The sequence below is a fragment of the Hippocampus zosterae genome, chromosome 17 (assembly GCF_025434085.1).
Source record: "Hippocampus zosterae strain Florida chromosome 17, ASM2543408v3, whole genome shotgun sequence".
Taxonomy (NCBI): Eukaryota; Metazoa; Chordata; class Actinopteri; order Syngnathiformes; family Syngnathidae; genus Hippocampus; species Hippocampus zosterae.
In genome coordinates, this window is record NC_067467.1 from 6123155 (window position 1) to 6138052 (window position 14898).

The 14898-nt window shown below is 45.9% G+C and overlaps 1 protein-coding gene across 4 annotated transcripts in view; it reads left to right on the forward strand.

The window, feature by feature from the left end:
- Nucleotides 1–12606, forward strand: part of pde4a (phosphodiesterase 4A, cAMP-specific) — a 54010-nt gene extending 41404 nt beyond the window's left edge. For 3 of the 4 annotated variants that reach the window (XM_052048309.1, XM_052048307.1, XM_052048308.1), the window contains exons 6-15: nt 204–316; nt 5993–6086; nt 6174–6337; nt 6469–6567; nt 7087–7251; nt 7359–7458; nt 7629–7783; nt 7865–7987; nt 9065–9247; nt 10577–12606. In XM_052048309.1, the coding sequence (XP_051904269.1) occupies nt 204–316; nt 5993–6086; nt 6174–6337; nt 6469–6567; nt 7087–7251; nt 7359–7458; nt 7629–7783; nt 7865–7987; nt 9065–9247; nt 10577–11095 (1715 nt within the window). In that variant the 3' untranslated portion in view covers nt 11096–12606. Of the gene's footprint in view, nt 1–203; nt 317–698; nt 2852–5992; nt 6087–6173; nt 6338–6468; nt 6568–7086; nt 7252–7358; nt 7459–7628; nt 7784–7864; nt 7988–9064; nt 9248–10576 lie in introns of those variants that run through there. The other variant, XM_052048310.1, reaches the window with a different exon arrangement.
- Nucleotides 12607–14898: the final 2292 nt, after the last annotated feature.

Below are 14898 nucleotides of genomic sequence, written 5' to 3' on the forward strand. Positions count from 1 at the left end.
AGGAATAATCATGATGATGATAATAATTATATAAAAATAAATGTGTGTATTTAGGTGACATTTATATGAACAAAAATGCAAATACAAAAAAAAAATCTGCAAAAGTACACAGGATGCCGCGTACTGGGATGGACATTACACCTGTGTATATATAGAATATATCTCGCCTATGTTTGGTTAAATTGTGTGTGTCCCTCTCCCAGAGGAGACATACCAGCAGATGGCTCGGGAGACACTTGAAGAGTTGGATTGGTGTCTGGACCAGCTGGAGACTATTCAGACCCACCGATCGGTCAGCGAGATGGCCTCCAACAAGGTACCTGTCTGCCACCCATGTACACAAACCAAACACTGCACAAACTTCCAGTACCGACCAACAACTCGTTCGACATACAGTTTGTTAGTTACGTGTTCTAAAATGAATTTCGCAATATAATCCAAGTATCATAATATTAAAGTCATGTAACTTGAGTAATTTGAATAACTTTTGGATTACTCCGTAATCTAAATGTTTAAAAAATGCTAAATGCTTTTGGAAGGCTGGTAGAAGCTTGAGCACCCGCAATTCAAATCCAAAAGACAAGAACTGTGAGGCAGACGAGCTAACCGCTAGTGCATCATGTTGCAAGGATGGATGGATGGATGGACGGGTGGGTGGATGGCTGGATAGCTCTATAGATAAATAAGCTGATGGATGGCTTGAAGGCCATGTAAATCAATGGCTGTCTACTAACTGTCCCTGAAAGCAATACCGTAGATGGATAGATAGATAGATAAATAGATACTGTATTTCACAATTGTGATTGAGCCAAAGCACACATTTTGCATTTGAAAAATCTGATGGGTTACACACCTTCCGCCATGGAAGAGCATTTTATTGCTCCGCCTGTCACTATACATCAGTCGCTTGGAATCACAGCTCGTATGTGTGGCATCGCGCATACTCATGCTTCCTCATGACGGTATGTGCACGCGGCGTCTTGAGCGTGCGCGCGCAGGCCAGCGAGAGTGGACTTAGTGACAGCCTGTGGGTGGTGAGGGCATGCTTTATGTGCGGTGGGAGGGGTGTAGTGGTCCTGATGCTGTTGTCTCCTCTGTAACCTTGGTTGCTATCGAACGGCAGCAGGCTCTGCCTCTGCCTTTTCGTCATTGGCTCGCCATTCTGACCGCAAGCCATGTGGTCCGGGCGGCATCCAATGACATCGCAGGCAACGCTCTTGTAGTAGTGTTGCATCTTAAAGCAACAGGCACCATTTTTTTTTTCTGTTGAACGTCATCTCTCCTCTTGCTCATCTTTTTTTTTTTACATGCTCAGCTCTGTAGATGAACAATGAGGATTTGTTTGGGTGTTGTTTTGTGTCGAAACCTCTCAAGGCGGTGAAACGGAGGCTTTGTGTTGCTAGCGACCTACAGAGATCCAACAAAGAGACACTTGAGTACTGTCTTCCCACTCAGTCTCTCACTTTCTCACACACGCGCACACAAACACGGGCATATTCTTGACAGACGTACACGCCGCCTCGCCGCGCAGGCGCACTGAGGCCTCCAGCAGAAGGCAGCAGGCGCAGGCACGCACGTGCATGCGCGTGCAGCCACACCACCTGATTAGCTTGCGAGAGCCAGTCTACGGCATCCCGGGGAAATAAGAGGTGCCAGTGGAGACGGCATCGGAAGAGGAGGAGGAGGGAGAAGTGGCTGCTGAAGGCGGGCGGGTATCGCCCTCTGGCATCCTGCGAGCTCGGAGTGACACGGAGCGGGTCGTTGAGCTTGACTCGGGGGGGACAGACGGGGTTGATCCACTCATACGAGGACTGGTCTGGCCTCTCTCGGAGCCCTACCGTGGGGGAGGGGCGGTCGACGCAGGGAGACGGAGTCTGTTTTTCCAAACCGCGGCTAGAAAGAACCGTCCCAGGATTTGATACCCCCCCCCCCCCCCCCCATCTCTGTTTATTTTCTAATCTTGCCATCTTCCCCCATGTTCTCGCTGCCTCCATTGTTGGACACCCGGGTCGTCCTGCGGCGCTGCCGTCACCACCACCTGCCCCTCTCGTCCACTTCCGTCGTCTGAGCGTCTTATTTTTATGTCAGTCGAGCTTCCCTCATCCCGCCCGTCTCTCTATCCTCAGCTTTCGTCTTGGTCTCCCGGCTCGTCTCGGTGCCCTTCAGACGGACCCTTTCTGTTTACCTCCATCTTCCCTCTCTCCGCTCCCATCTCCCTTGATCCCGCCGTGGCTCTACATTTGGGTCAGCCCGATCGCCAAATGGGATGAGATGTAGTCTCCGCAGATTCCAGATCCAGGAGGGGCTCCTGGGCCCCCGCGTCTTTAGCTCGCGAGTCAAGCTGGAGCCGTCTTTTGGTGGGCCACTTTGGGGTGCTGCATGTAGGCCAGGATAGTCGGCACCCTTCCCTTCCCCTCCCCCCTCCTCCCCCCCGTTCCTTTTACCCCCTCTCGGGGCAGCCTTCACTCTGGAGTGCCCTGGCCTCTCCCCACGCACTCTGACGACACCCTCATGCCAATGGGGCACCTGCAGTGCTCCCACCCCGCTCCACTTCCGCACCTCCTGCCTGTGCCATCGGCCCAAGCCCCCCGTCACCCTCAGCATGGGTGTGGTGGAGGCCATTGACCCCACGCCGTCCCCCTGTCCCTCACCCGTGCCGGGGGGCTACCGGCTGTCCCGCTCCTCCAGCTACAGCCTGCTGCAGGGGAGGGCAGGGGCAGAGCTGGACCTCGGTGAGGCGGCCGGAGGGATCCTGGAGGGGGGCGGGACCACGGCGCAGCGCAGGACCCCCTTGGTTGACCTGTTCTGCGAGACCTGCTCTAGGCCGTGGCTCATCGGCTGGTGGGACCAGGTAGGCCGAACGGAGGCTCGGCAGTGGCCATCTTAGATTGCTGGAATCATCAAGTGTCCCGGTTGTTTGCATCCATCATTTGGAGTAGCTTGAGAGCATCACACATTGAGGGAAGACAAAGTTTGCTTACCCAAATGTCACTTCTATACATGCTCTGCAATTTTAGAAATGACAGGGGTGAGATCTACACCTCAAAAACTAAAATCGAACATGAAATATCTCAAATCAAGGCAGAAATCGCTTATTTTTTTTAAATATCTCCGCTTGTAGATCCTATGGAAGAACTTGTGTAGTTTTTCACAACGTATACAATGATCCACCTGCAACGGATGTCAAATAGTAAAATTGTATTTGTGATAAGGTTCATACAGGATGTGACGTATGTGTACTGAACTTGGACAAAGATATTTCTTTTGGACGCCTAAGCTCAGTACAACACTGTTTATCATTTGCTTGATGCTCCTTTAAGGTATTGTGGTATTCAGTTGTGGGCGGCCCGGTGTACAAGTGGTTAGCAGGTCGACCTCACTGTGCAGAGTTTGTGGGTTCGATCTCGGCTCCGGCCTCCCTGTGTGGAGTTTGCATGTTCTCCCCATGCCTGCGTGGGTTTTCTCCGGGTGCTCCGGTTTCCTCCCACATTCCCAAAAACATGCATGGCAGGCTGATTGAGCACTCTAAATTGTTCCTAGGTGTGATTGTGAGCGCAGATGGTTCTTCGTCTCTGAGTGCCGTGCGATTGTCTGCCAACCGGTTCAGGGTGTCCCCTGCCGACTGCCGGGATAGGATCCCCCCTCCCCCCCGCGACTCTTGTGTGGATAAAGTGGATCGTAAAATGGATGGATGAATGGTATTCTATTGTGTTTGCGATATTTTATCACTTGCTCTGAGTAAGTTCATCTTAAAAGAAGAAAAAAAATACACTTGTTTCAAAAACTTGTTTGGTTTTGAGATCAGCAATGTTGACTTACCAACTGACCAACCAATAGTCAATAGTCAGTTATTCCTCTTTTATCGGCAGATAATTTTGCTTTTCCAAGTAAAATGTTGATGATTTCATTTCTCTTTCTTGTTTTTTTAAGCCCAGTTCTATTGTTGCAGTGGACTCTTTACTCTTCGGGGTCACATGGGTGCCTATTTGCATTTTTGTTCCAAATCTAAGCCTGAACACATTTGTCAAGAAAATTAACTCCGGGGAAGTCTAACTCGACTGTTGATTGATTTGCATGCTGCCGTTTCCAGTCACATGCGCACCCCGGAGAACCATTTTATACACTAGAGGAAAGACACAAGGGCCCTTGCCTGTACGCATGTTGCATTTGTGCACGTGTGCGTCATGTCTGTCCAGCGCTCGCTTTCATTAGTCCGTGTCAGAGTAAGCGGTGTTTGTCCTGGCGCCGTACTAGTGTCGGTTGGCAGCTATGACTCAGCGTTACAGCATTCGGCGTGAGGAGAAAAATGCGTAAGGGAGAGCGACAGGGGAGGCGGTTTGGGGGCTTAAAGTACAACTACGCTCGGCCTCCCTGATCCCGCCTGACAGCCTGTCAGAGCACCTATTTGGGCAGGCACGGATAACGGTGACTGATGGTAAATAAAATGGCAAGGGGCAACAGGGTAGTGGGAGGGGGGGGGGGTGTTGCTTTTCAGGCCGTCACGGCGTTTTATGCCGCGTATGACAGCCAGGAAGGAAGGAAGGTGGGGAGTGGGGGCGGGCCAGTCGTCAGTTGACCTTGGTAAAGGTCAGAGACACCTGCCTACTCCTTTTTGAATTGTCACCCAAGCAAGCCGGCGCTCTCGCATCAAGTGACTGGCTGCGAGGAAGGAGTTGCCACGGCAACCGCTCGCACGGGTTGCCTAAGAGATTGTTTTGTGTGAGGGATCGGTCAGTAGGACATAGCATTGTGCCTTTGGCATTCAGACATGCTTTTGCTTTTACCTTCTACTAATCAAAAAAAGCCTGCTTGCTACAAGGTGTACAAACATCTTTGAGGGAAAATACAACAATGACAAAAGCAACCGGATTGATATTGCACAACAGTAGATGGCCATCACAATCATGCAGTGAATTATTATTGTGCGGGGGGGAAAAAAAGTGTCATGAATTCTAATAGATTTTCTCACCGTTTGTGAATAGGGACGCAGTGATGATCATCATGATGATTGAATTCAACGCGTGTGACTCAAAAGAAGGGTGGTTGCGCTCTTTGTGAGCTTTAAATATGAGATACTGTGGATATACACTAAGAGAACTCTTCACCTGCACATTCAAATGAAATTTGGGGCAAGACCTGTATCAAAATTTACACCTACACAAAGATTGACAATGTTACAATGTTATCCTTACAAGGATAAATAATAATCCGAGTAAATACTTTGTCGTTTGTGGTCTTAATTTTAGGAGCAAAAGGGTTTGGGGGGAAAAAAATACAAATCAGTTATGAATGAAAACCAGTTCAAGTTCACTGTATGTACAATGCTCCAAGGTTGTGTGTGACTTAGGGCTGAGTGATTATGGGAATCCCCCCCGCCCCTGAAATAATCATTATTATTTTGATAGACATTGAGACCACGATTAATCAACACAATGATTAATTTTCAAAGGTATTTCCAAACTTTAAATACAGTGAAACTCCTCTACGATGAAATCACGTTTGCAGCAAGAAATATTTCACAACAGGGGGCTTTTCACTATAGCAAATTTTATGTCAGATTTAAACACAGACACACATACAGGGGCAGAAACGTGAGAATTACTTTCATGGATTAATTTTTTTTCACACTGGGGGGTATTGTCGCCCATGTAGGTTTCGTTGTAGAGTAATTTCACTGTATAACTCGGAAAGAATAGTCACGAAAAATAAAAGTGAGCCAAAAAACCTCAATCCTTGTCAAAGCTATTTGTTGACATCATAACCAGACACCTGGGGATTTAACCCCGTGAACCCCCGAGAAATGGAACGACGCAAATCTTCAAACATCAACAAAAGGACAATTTGTGGAAAAATATACTCGATGCCGTTCACATTTATAACAGCAATGCTTAAAGCGATTTGACCTTTGTATGTCATCGAAGGGTTTTCTGGCGCCGTCAAGTCTCAAACCTCTCACCAAATCCGATGAACAATGTGTTTGCGCTCTCTTCAGTTCAAGAGGATGCTGAACAGGGAGTTGTCCCATTTGTCAGAGATGAGTCGCTCAGGGAACCAGGTGTCTGAATACATCTCCACTACCTTTCTAGGTAAGCCGAACCTCTGCACGCTGCTGTCCGTAATAAGGCTCCAATCCCTGCCGGCAACTAACCGCACTGAAATCCTCTCTCCGGCAGATAAGCAGAACGAGGTGGAGATCCCGTCCCCGACCTTGAGGGAGCGAGACAAGCCCATGTGTCACATCAGCGGCGTGAAGAAACTCACGCACAGTTCCAGCCTTTCAAACTCCACCTTGCCTCGCTTTGGCGTCAAGACTGAACACGAGGACGCGTTAGCCAGAGTGAGTGGAGAGGAAAACAAACAATCACTCGACGCTAATTTCTCGAGCTTTCTCCCGAAAAGTTTTTTCATTTTCTGTCCGGATGGATTCATTGTGTTTTGATCTCGCTTGTGATGATGCTTTGTCTTCAGGAGCTGAATGACTTGAACAAGTGGGGCCTTAATATCTTTCGTGTGGCGGAGTTCTCGAACAACAGACCCCTGAGCTGCATTATGTTTGCCATCTTCCAGGTGCGGAGGTCGATGTACCAATGCTATACTTCTTAGTTGCTTGTAATATAAGGGCAGCCTTCCCTTTTGCGAGTTATGGTGGGCTGTCAGTTTTGTTTTGTTTTTTGTTTTTTTTAATTGATGGTTGCTGTAATTGTGACGTCGTAGCGGTAGTGTTGAATCAAGCAAGTCCCTACCGATGGCCCGCTTCTAAATTCACATTCAGATATTTACGATCATGTGACTTTACCGCTATCGCGTGAGGGAGTGAAAAATAATGCTACGCTATATTGCCGGCAGAGAGATGGAAAGTCTGCTCTAAAACCGTGTAGCCTGTATGTTTGAGTAATTGAATACGTGACAGTAGCTTACGCTATGGTCCAAACACGGTTAGAAGCAACTGCTAACTTCCTTAGCATTAGCTAAAGGGTGAAACTGTGTCACAGATAACAACAAAAACACACAAGACAAACTACTAGCTTGCCACAATAAGCAACGCGGGTTGACAATGACTGACACTGCCTGCTTCCCGGGCTACAGGAGCGAGATCTCCTGAAGACCTTTCGGATCCCAGTGGATACGTTTGTCACCTATGTGATGACGCTGGAGGACCATTACCATGCCAACGTGGCCTACCACAACAGCCTCCACGCCGCTGATGTCACTCAGTCCACGCACGTACTGCTGTCTACGCCGGCTCTAGATGTAAATATCGCTAAATGCTTCATGGCTAAACATATCACAGTCGGTAAAGTCCACAATTGGCCCATTCGGAGAGGACACCGGTGTGTTATTTCTTTGTTCCTTGGCAGGCTGTGTTCACTGATCTAGAGATTTTGGCTGCGTTATTTGCGGCCGCCATCCACGATGTGGACCATCCAGGAGTGTCCAACCAGTTCCTCATAAATACCAGTGAGTAGAGATGCATGTGCATGGCACGACAGAAAAACACTTCTGGATGATCATAATTTGGGATTTTTCAACATGGTCAGTTTCAAGTGCTTTGTTTTAATTGATGGTTTTATTCTAAATATATGATGTATTTGTCGAGTGCAAGATATCATCTGCATTACACCCCGCAGACTCCGAACTTGCTCTGATGTACAACGACGAGTCAGTTCTGGAAAACCATCACCTGGCTGTGGGCTTCAAGCTGCTTCATGAGGACAACTGTGACATCTTCCAGAACCTCAGCAAGAGGCAGAGACAGAGCCTGAGAAAACTTGTCATTGATATGGTGACTTTTTTTTGTTACGCTCATGACCCGTAAAACATCATCCCCTCGTTAAAAATCATCAATGAAAATGTGTCTGTGCAGGTTTTGGCCACAGATATGTCCAAACACATGAGCCTGCTGGCAGACCTCAAAACGATGGTGGAAACCAAGAAAGTGACAAGCTCGGGAGTTCTGCTACTGGACCACTACACCGATCGGATACAGGTGGGAACGGAAGGTGGACTGGGGGCGGAGTTCTCCAAACACCCCATTGGACACTCCCATCCAATTGGCCACTCCCACATTAGTTCCACCTTACTGCCGTCTCCACACCAGTTGCGTTACATTGAGGCACTCGGATGCTCTGCCACCGTATATTTGGACTGACCATCGATCTAAACAAGTCATCACGTGAAAGAGTCATTCATAACAGTGAAATAATTTCATTCTTGTCCTGACCATAAATCAAGACCATTACTTTGGCACCTTATCACATCATCAACATGGCAGAAAAATCTTACCATCCACCGTCAGGGTTTTCAAGAAACAAAATGCACATCGACGCCAACCTTGCCCAACACTCATAATATAAGTAGGAACAAACCGAAGTAAAAAGAAACCTCTAGAATGGTGACTAATGAATAGATAGTTGTCGCTGTGCTTCTCAGATAATGATTTGAATGAATGAGCCATCGATCGTTAGTATACAAAATGGCAGCTGTGAATCACCGATTGGTGGTTAGCTAGCGGAAGAAAGTTCAACAAAGCAAGAAACTGAAAACAAAAAGGCATTTTCTAGTAAAATAAGCTTATCAAAATGTTTCTTTTCACTCTGATTTGCTCCTGCTTGTATTTTGAGTGAGTTTATTTCAAGAAAGCCTGACTGGGGATGATGTAATAAACAAGGACTTCACGGCTATTCGTTACTAGCGAAGACAAAATGGCTAAAACTTCAAAAAAGAGCCCTTTTCAAATATTTTGTGTCTTCAGATTCCAGACAGCTGTGAGATTCTGATGCTCTTCCCCGCAGCACATTTTCAATTTGATCTCAGTTTGCTCAGTTTGATCTACTTTGTCAACATATCGCGGGGCAACACTTTAATGAAAGACTCAGCTGCTCGTTATTATGTGCGCCAAGCTCGAGGGACCTTGACATCTCAACCCGGAGGCGGCAGGCAGCCACGCGCGCACACTTTTCACCCCCACGTTTGACTCATGGCGTCACGTGGGGGGTGGGCTGGGGTGGGGGGGGTCACGAGGTAACATCTCAAAGCAAAGAACTCGTCGATTGTGTCCGCGCAGGTTTTGAGGAACATGGTGCACTGCGCCGACTTGAGCAACCCGACCAAACCTTTGGCCGTGTACCGACAATGGACGGAGAGAATCATGCAGGAGTTCTTCAGGCAAGGCGACAAGGAGAGGGAGCGAGGGATGGAGATCAGCCCCATGTGCGACAAGCACACCGCCTCGGTGGAAAAGAGTCAGGTAAGCCATTTCGTCGTTAACACTGTTGGTGTGTGGCGATGGACTCCAGCACCACTGGGCAGATGGTAGCTGCCGGTTTGCTAAAAGCAGTACTGTACACTGTGTACAGAGAGTGATCTGTCATCTGGGAAGGCAGTAGTCATCCTCCTACCTTGTTAATGCTAATTTGTTACAGAGTCCAAATGAACAGTGGCAGCTAAAAAAGTCTTTCCGGTTTGTCCAACCGCTTCTTAGTGAGTTAGCTATTTGGATTCTCGCGTTTACCATTGATGGCAGAGTGACGCGTGGGTCAAAAATAAAGTCTTGATGGAGATCAGAACGTATTTCCATATAGAGCTGGAATATGAGTGCATTTTGTTTCACAAACGTCAGAATTCTTAGTCCCAAGAAAAATAAATATCTTCTAAATTTGATACACGACAGAGAAAAGTGTTGGGGAACATCGATGCCACATTTGAATAATTTAAAAAATGTGTATAAAGTGAGTCAAAATCACCACAAAAAAAAAAATCAATCAATTCTTCCCCTACTCAAATGCTGTGAGTTTGTCCGCAAAATGTGCGGAAACCTCATCCCGCTCATTTGTCGACCGTCAATCAAATACCACTGCTGCAACTGGAGAAATGACCGCTACATTGTTTAGCGTCTTTCTTTCTTTCTATCTTTACATAACTACATTTTTGAACCACAAATATAGATCCGCATCAAACCTCACGCCAGGTCATCAAGCGGCATTTCCACGCTAGAACAACAAGGCGCTCTAAACGCATGCTGTTGGACTCAACCGCATCCTTCTGCTTTTCTCTGCATTTACGCACTCGCAGCTGACATCAAGGCACTCTAAAGCGGACGTGCCGGCGGACTGTCCTAAGTGTAGATGCATCGTCGGGGTGTTAGCATCGCTAGCTGGCTAACTGTATGTCGCAAGTGTGCCAGATAACTACTGCTCGAAACGGGGGCTCTCAAGTACCGTATTGGCCCGAATAATAAGACGGTGTTTTTGCATTGAAATAAGACTGAAAAAGTGGGGGTCGTCTTATAATCAGGGCCGTCTTATATTTGGGCCAATACCGTACTCATGTACTGGGAGAGGAGTGATTTATGTCAGACTCTATAATGCGTCACAAGCCATTTTAGCCACCCCCCACCCCAAAAGAATTTCTGAAAAACTGAAATGTTGGTAAACATTTCAACGCTATATTTGCTAATATATATATATTGTAAATTTCCCCAGTGTGGGACGAATAAAGGATATCTTATCTTTCCACAATTGAGTATGACATCTACATTCTCACTGGCCTAAACAACATGCATTCCCTGTGTGTGTAGGTTGGCTTCATCGATTACATCGTCCACCCTCTTTGGGAGACCTGGGGGGACCTGGTGCACCCCGACGCCCAGGACATCCTGGACACTCTGGAGGACAACAGGGACTGGTACCAGAGTACCATCCCGCAGAGCCCGTCGCCTCCTCCCGTGTGCCACGACAAGGAGCTCAACGCCTGCGTGGACAAGTTCCAGTTTGAGCTCACACTCGACGACGGTTCTCAGGTGGAGTGCAACGAGCGGGACACCGCGGCGTGCCCCAACCACGTGGCACAAGACGGCGACGAGAGAGCCAAGGACGACGACGAAGAGGACGTCCTGGCTGAAGAAGAAGAAGAAGAAGAAGAGGAGGAGAACGAGGACATCATCGAGGAGGACGACGAGGAGGTGGCAATGGAGGAGGAAGAGCAGGGCGAGGAGCCCAAAGACGAGTTGGAGACCAAGTCAAAGACGGAGAGACTTTCTGACACCAGTCCTGTAGAGGAAGAGGAGGATTCTTCTTCGCAAGCTGACGACACATGAGTGTTGCTCTTCACGGAGCCCTCCTCACTTGCACATGTGATCAGTTTTCCTCCTTACACGAGGCCAAACCAAGAACAGTGTCAATAAAGACCTTTAAATCTATTTTTCAAAAAGGGACTCAAGAGGAGTTCATCACACAGCAACTGTAGATGCGAAGTAGTGAGCAGTGGACAAGATGGTGTAGCACTCTGGGACTGGAATGCACACAAATAAACACACGCTAAGTCACTCCGAATGCGGCAACGCGACGCGTGCATATATGCAGAACAATTGAGCATTGCAGCAGCCCCTTCCCTCCACGACCCGGGCTGCTGTTTTCTTGCAAACGCACACTCGACTGTATGTTTGTATGTGTGCATTAACACAAGGGATCACTAACAACGATTTGTTTCTTGTTTTTTGTTTTGGAAAAAGCCATCTCTTAACGGAAACGTTCGCTCTTAGCAATTTTCACCTTCAGTCATATCCCAACAGGAACTGTTCTCCTCAGCAACGCGAGCAACTTTATTTATTTTAGTGGTTTTTTTTCCATTTCTGTCGGAAAAGAAAAATAAGGATTTCGGACGTCGTGGGGGAATATGGACAGACGTTGGTGGGGTGGGGGTGGAATGGGGGGGGGGGCGCCCCCGGTCCCGTACCCCTTTACAAGGAGAGCGCTTCGCTAGAAGATGGCTCTGTGCCTTTCTGACTCCCCAGCCTCCCGAATGGAGAGCTGCGGTGAAGCAATGCATTGTGGGACAGGAGTTGTACGTACACGTGTCTGCTTTTTGGTCTCACTTTTGATTGTCTCTCGTGGAAGTTGCTGTCCATGCTATTGTGGTGTGTGTCCGTGGTGACATGTTTTAAGCCGTCAAGTCTTCCTTTGTTGCTCTTCTGCTGGTATAACAGAGCAATGGCCACCACTACTACCGCCGCCGCCGCAACCACTGACCAATTTCTTTTCTACAATAAGCCATGCGATGCTTCGGCGCATACGTTTTGCCTTTACTTTGTAGTTAACAGTGGGAGGAAGGGGGTCGAGGGGGGATTGTTATGCCATCAGCGGATCACATTTTGCGGCGCGCTCACTCGCACTGTGTTTAAGTCCTCATATAATGATCACCAAAGTAGATGAATGCAGGTTATGGGTGGAGGAATTCAGGAGAGTTCGTGTGGAAATCCCTTGTAGATTTGTTTTGTTTTGTTTTGAAGATCAGACCACTTGTGTTCTGGCGTCACATCTACGTCCACGTTACCTTCATTCATTCGGGAGTGAAGATAATTCCAGGCAGAGGTGGTCACTGAAAAAGGTCTATCGTCCTTTTGCGTTTTTTTTTGTTTGTTTGTTTTTGCCTGAATGTCAGAAGCAGGATTCATACTTGCCGCTATATGGAGAGGAATATTAGCAGATATTCTACTATATTTTTAATATGTCTATATGCTTGTCTCATTGCATCGGCCACTTATATACAGTATGCTGTGGCTGTGCTCTTACCAAACATAAAGAATGTGGGGTTTTTTTTGTTGGTGTTGTTGTTAAAAATCACTACATTGTTGTATTTTAGCGAGCATTTAAGCCGGGTACACACATACTGATAATCGGACTGAATTGTGTCTTTCTGATGTAAGTAAGCAAAAGTCAGAAAGTCAGTTGGACTGCTGGTTATGTTGAGTGTTTGTATCGTGTGTGTCTCACAGTTCATTCACCACAATAAAAATGATGAATGAATAATTTGTAGTTAGCAGATAAGCTAAAAGTTAGCCTAGCTTATTGCTTTGGCAAGGATTTTTTTTCCACTCTACCCCCACTCTCAACTCCGCAAATGTTACTTATTTATTAATCTATTTATAAATCTATAAATCTCTAACCTAAATCTATATAAATTTATAAATCTAAAATGCTGGGAAGCTCAACTGATTTCTGATGGGCCTTTAGCCTCCCTTAGCCCCGGTCTAGCGCCATCCCTGGTAAAAAAAAAAATCGGCCCGTGTGTACCCTGCTTTTGAATGACTTATTTCGAGTTGCTTGACAGTGTGAGAGGGTAAGAAGGCCTAAAATGTTTTTCAATGTATCATTGTCCACTTTTTTTTTTCAACTAACGTAGTTTTCATCAAGTAAAAAGCCATTGATGGTGAAAGGTGGTGGAGAGCAGGTTCTGCAGGTCAGAAACAGAGCTCTTCCTCATGTATGTGTGTAACAGCGGAAATATGGAATAACAAGCATCAACGCAACATTCCCATATGCACTTGCCTGTTCACTTACAGTCAAAGCAATTTTTCTTTTCTGATGGCTTCTTGTGATGTCATACAGCTATATAAAAAAAAGTTACTATTTAATTGCCATACAAACACAATACTGTAGCAAATTATTTCTTATTAATAAGATTATTCAGTGGATTGATTGCTGCCATTCTTTTTAAAAATGATGAAAAAGAAGACCACGGGAAGCGTTTTCTTTGAACAGTTTGTGTACAGTTTATTTTTATATCATTCTGGTAGTTGGTGGGTGGAAGAAAAAAAAAACAAAGAATCACACGTGGATGTAGTTGTAAGCATAATTACCTGTGTATATAATGTATATTGCATTGTAAATGATTGAACAATATAAAGACACTGCAGGCCACAAACTACGATTCTTCGGTACGTTCTAGTTTGCCTGTACCGTCACCTCTTTATTGTTCAGATATACGTGTACCAGCACTTTATTTCACCAGGCTCAGAGGCAACGTTTCAAGTTGTGTGTGTGGTCTGTGCTGGGGGGTGGGAGAGGGTTACCGTCAATGATGATATTCTCTTGGGCCAAATCACAAACCCACATTATACAATATAAAATCAAAACGAGCCATTTGCTTATCGGCCGGCCATGTGGGAAGTTAATTAATCACTTGTAAAGTCAAAACTTGAGCGGCTATACTGTAGTCATGCAGGATGTGACACGTTCGAAGTGTGTCCTTATTTTTCTTGACCATTTCTAGCACTGTCACCTTCTCTTGTTTCTTAGTAACTTTAACCAATAGCCTGCCTGTCAGGTTGGAGTGATGCAGACTGACTCCCTCTAAAGAGTATTTTTTGTTAGCTTTAATTCATGTGTGTGCGTGCGTGTGTGCGTGCGTGCATGTGTGCGTGTGTGTGTGTGTGTGCGCGTGTGTGTGCCACAAAAGCAGGAGAAATTATACAAGGGGGTTAAACAACATGAAATGATTGTAATATTTGTAAATGATCTCGCTGTAACGTGTAAAATGTGTCCGGTTATTTTTTATTATATTATTTTTATGAAAGTTTTTTTCCTCTTAAAAGAGCCGAGGTGTCATTTTGTGACTAAACACATTTAATAAGCATATATACAGGTGTGTGTGTGTGTATATATATATATATATATATATATATATATATATATATATATATATATTCCTTTTTATTTCACTGTTCGGTACTGTAAAGTGTGTTCGAAATACAATAAAGGTCGATTTTTATATTACATGTTTTCTAATGTAATTTTTCTTTTGTCTATTTATGGTCAAATACACTACGTATAGTATTGCAAACGCCATACTGCAACAGCATTATTTATTAGCATTCATATATATATAATTTTTTGAAGATAACATGCTGAATATCTCATGTGACCTTTTTAAATCAAACTCCAGGTCAACTATTAACTGCCACGAGATGGCTGCAGCGCCTTGAGTGACACCTCTCTCGGCCAATCGGTATGTACTTCAAAAGACAATTCGATGAAATAGCGAGCAGATGTCCCAAGTTTAACCAATCACAGTTAGCTATGTGATCAAATACCAACCAATCATACGCTCTTAAAACAGTAG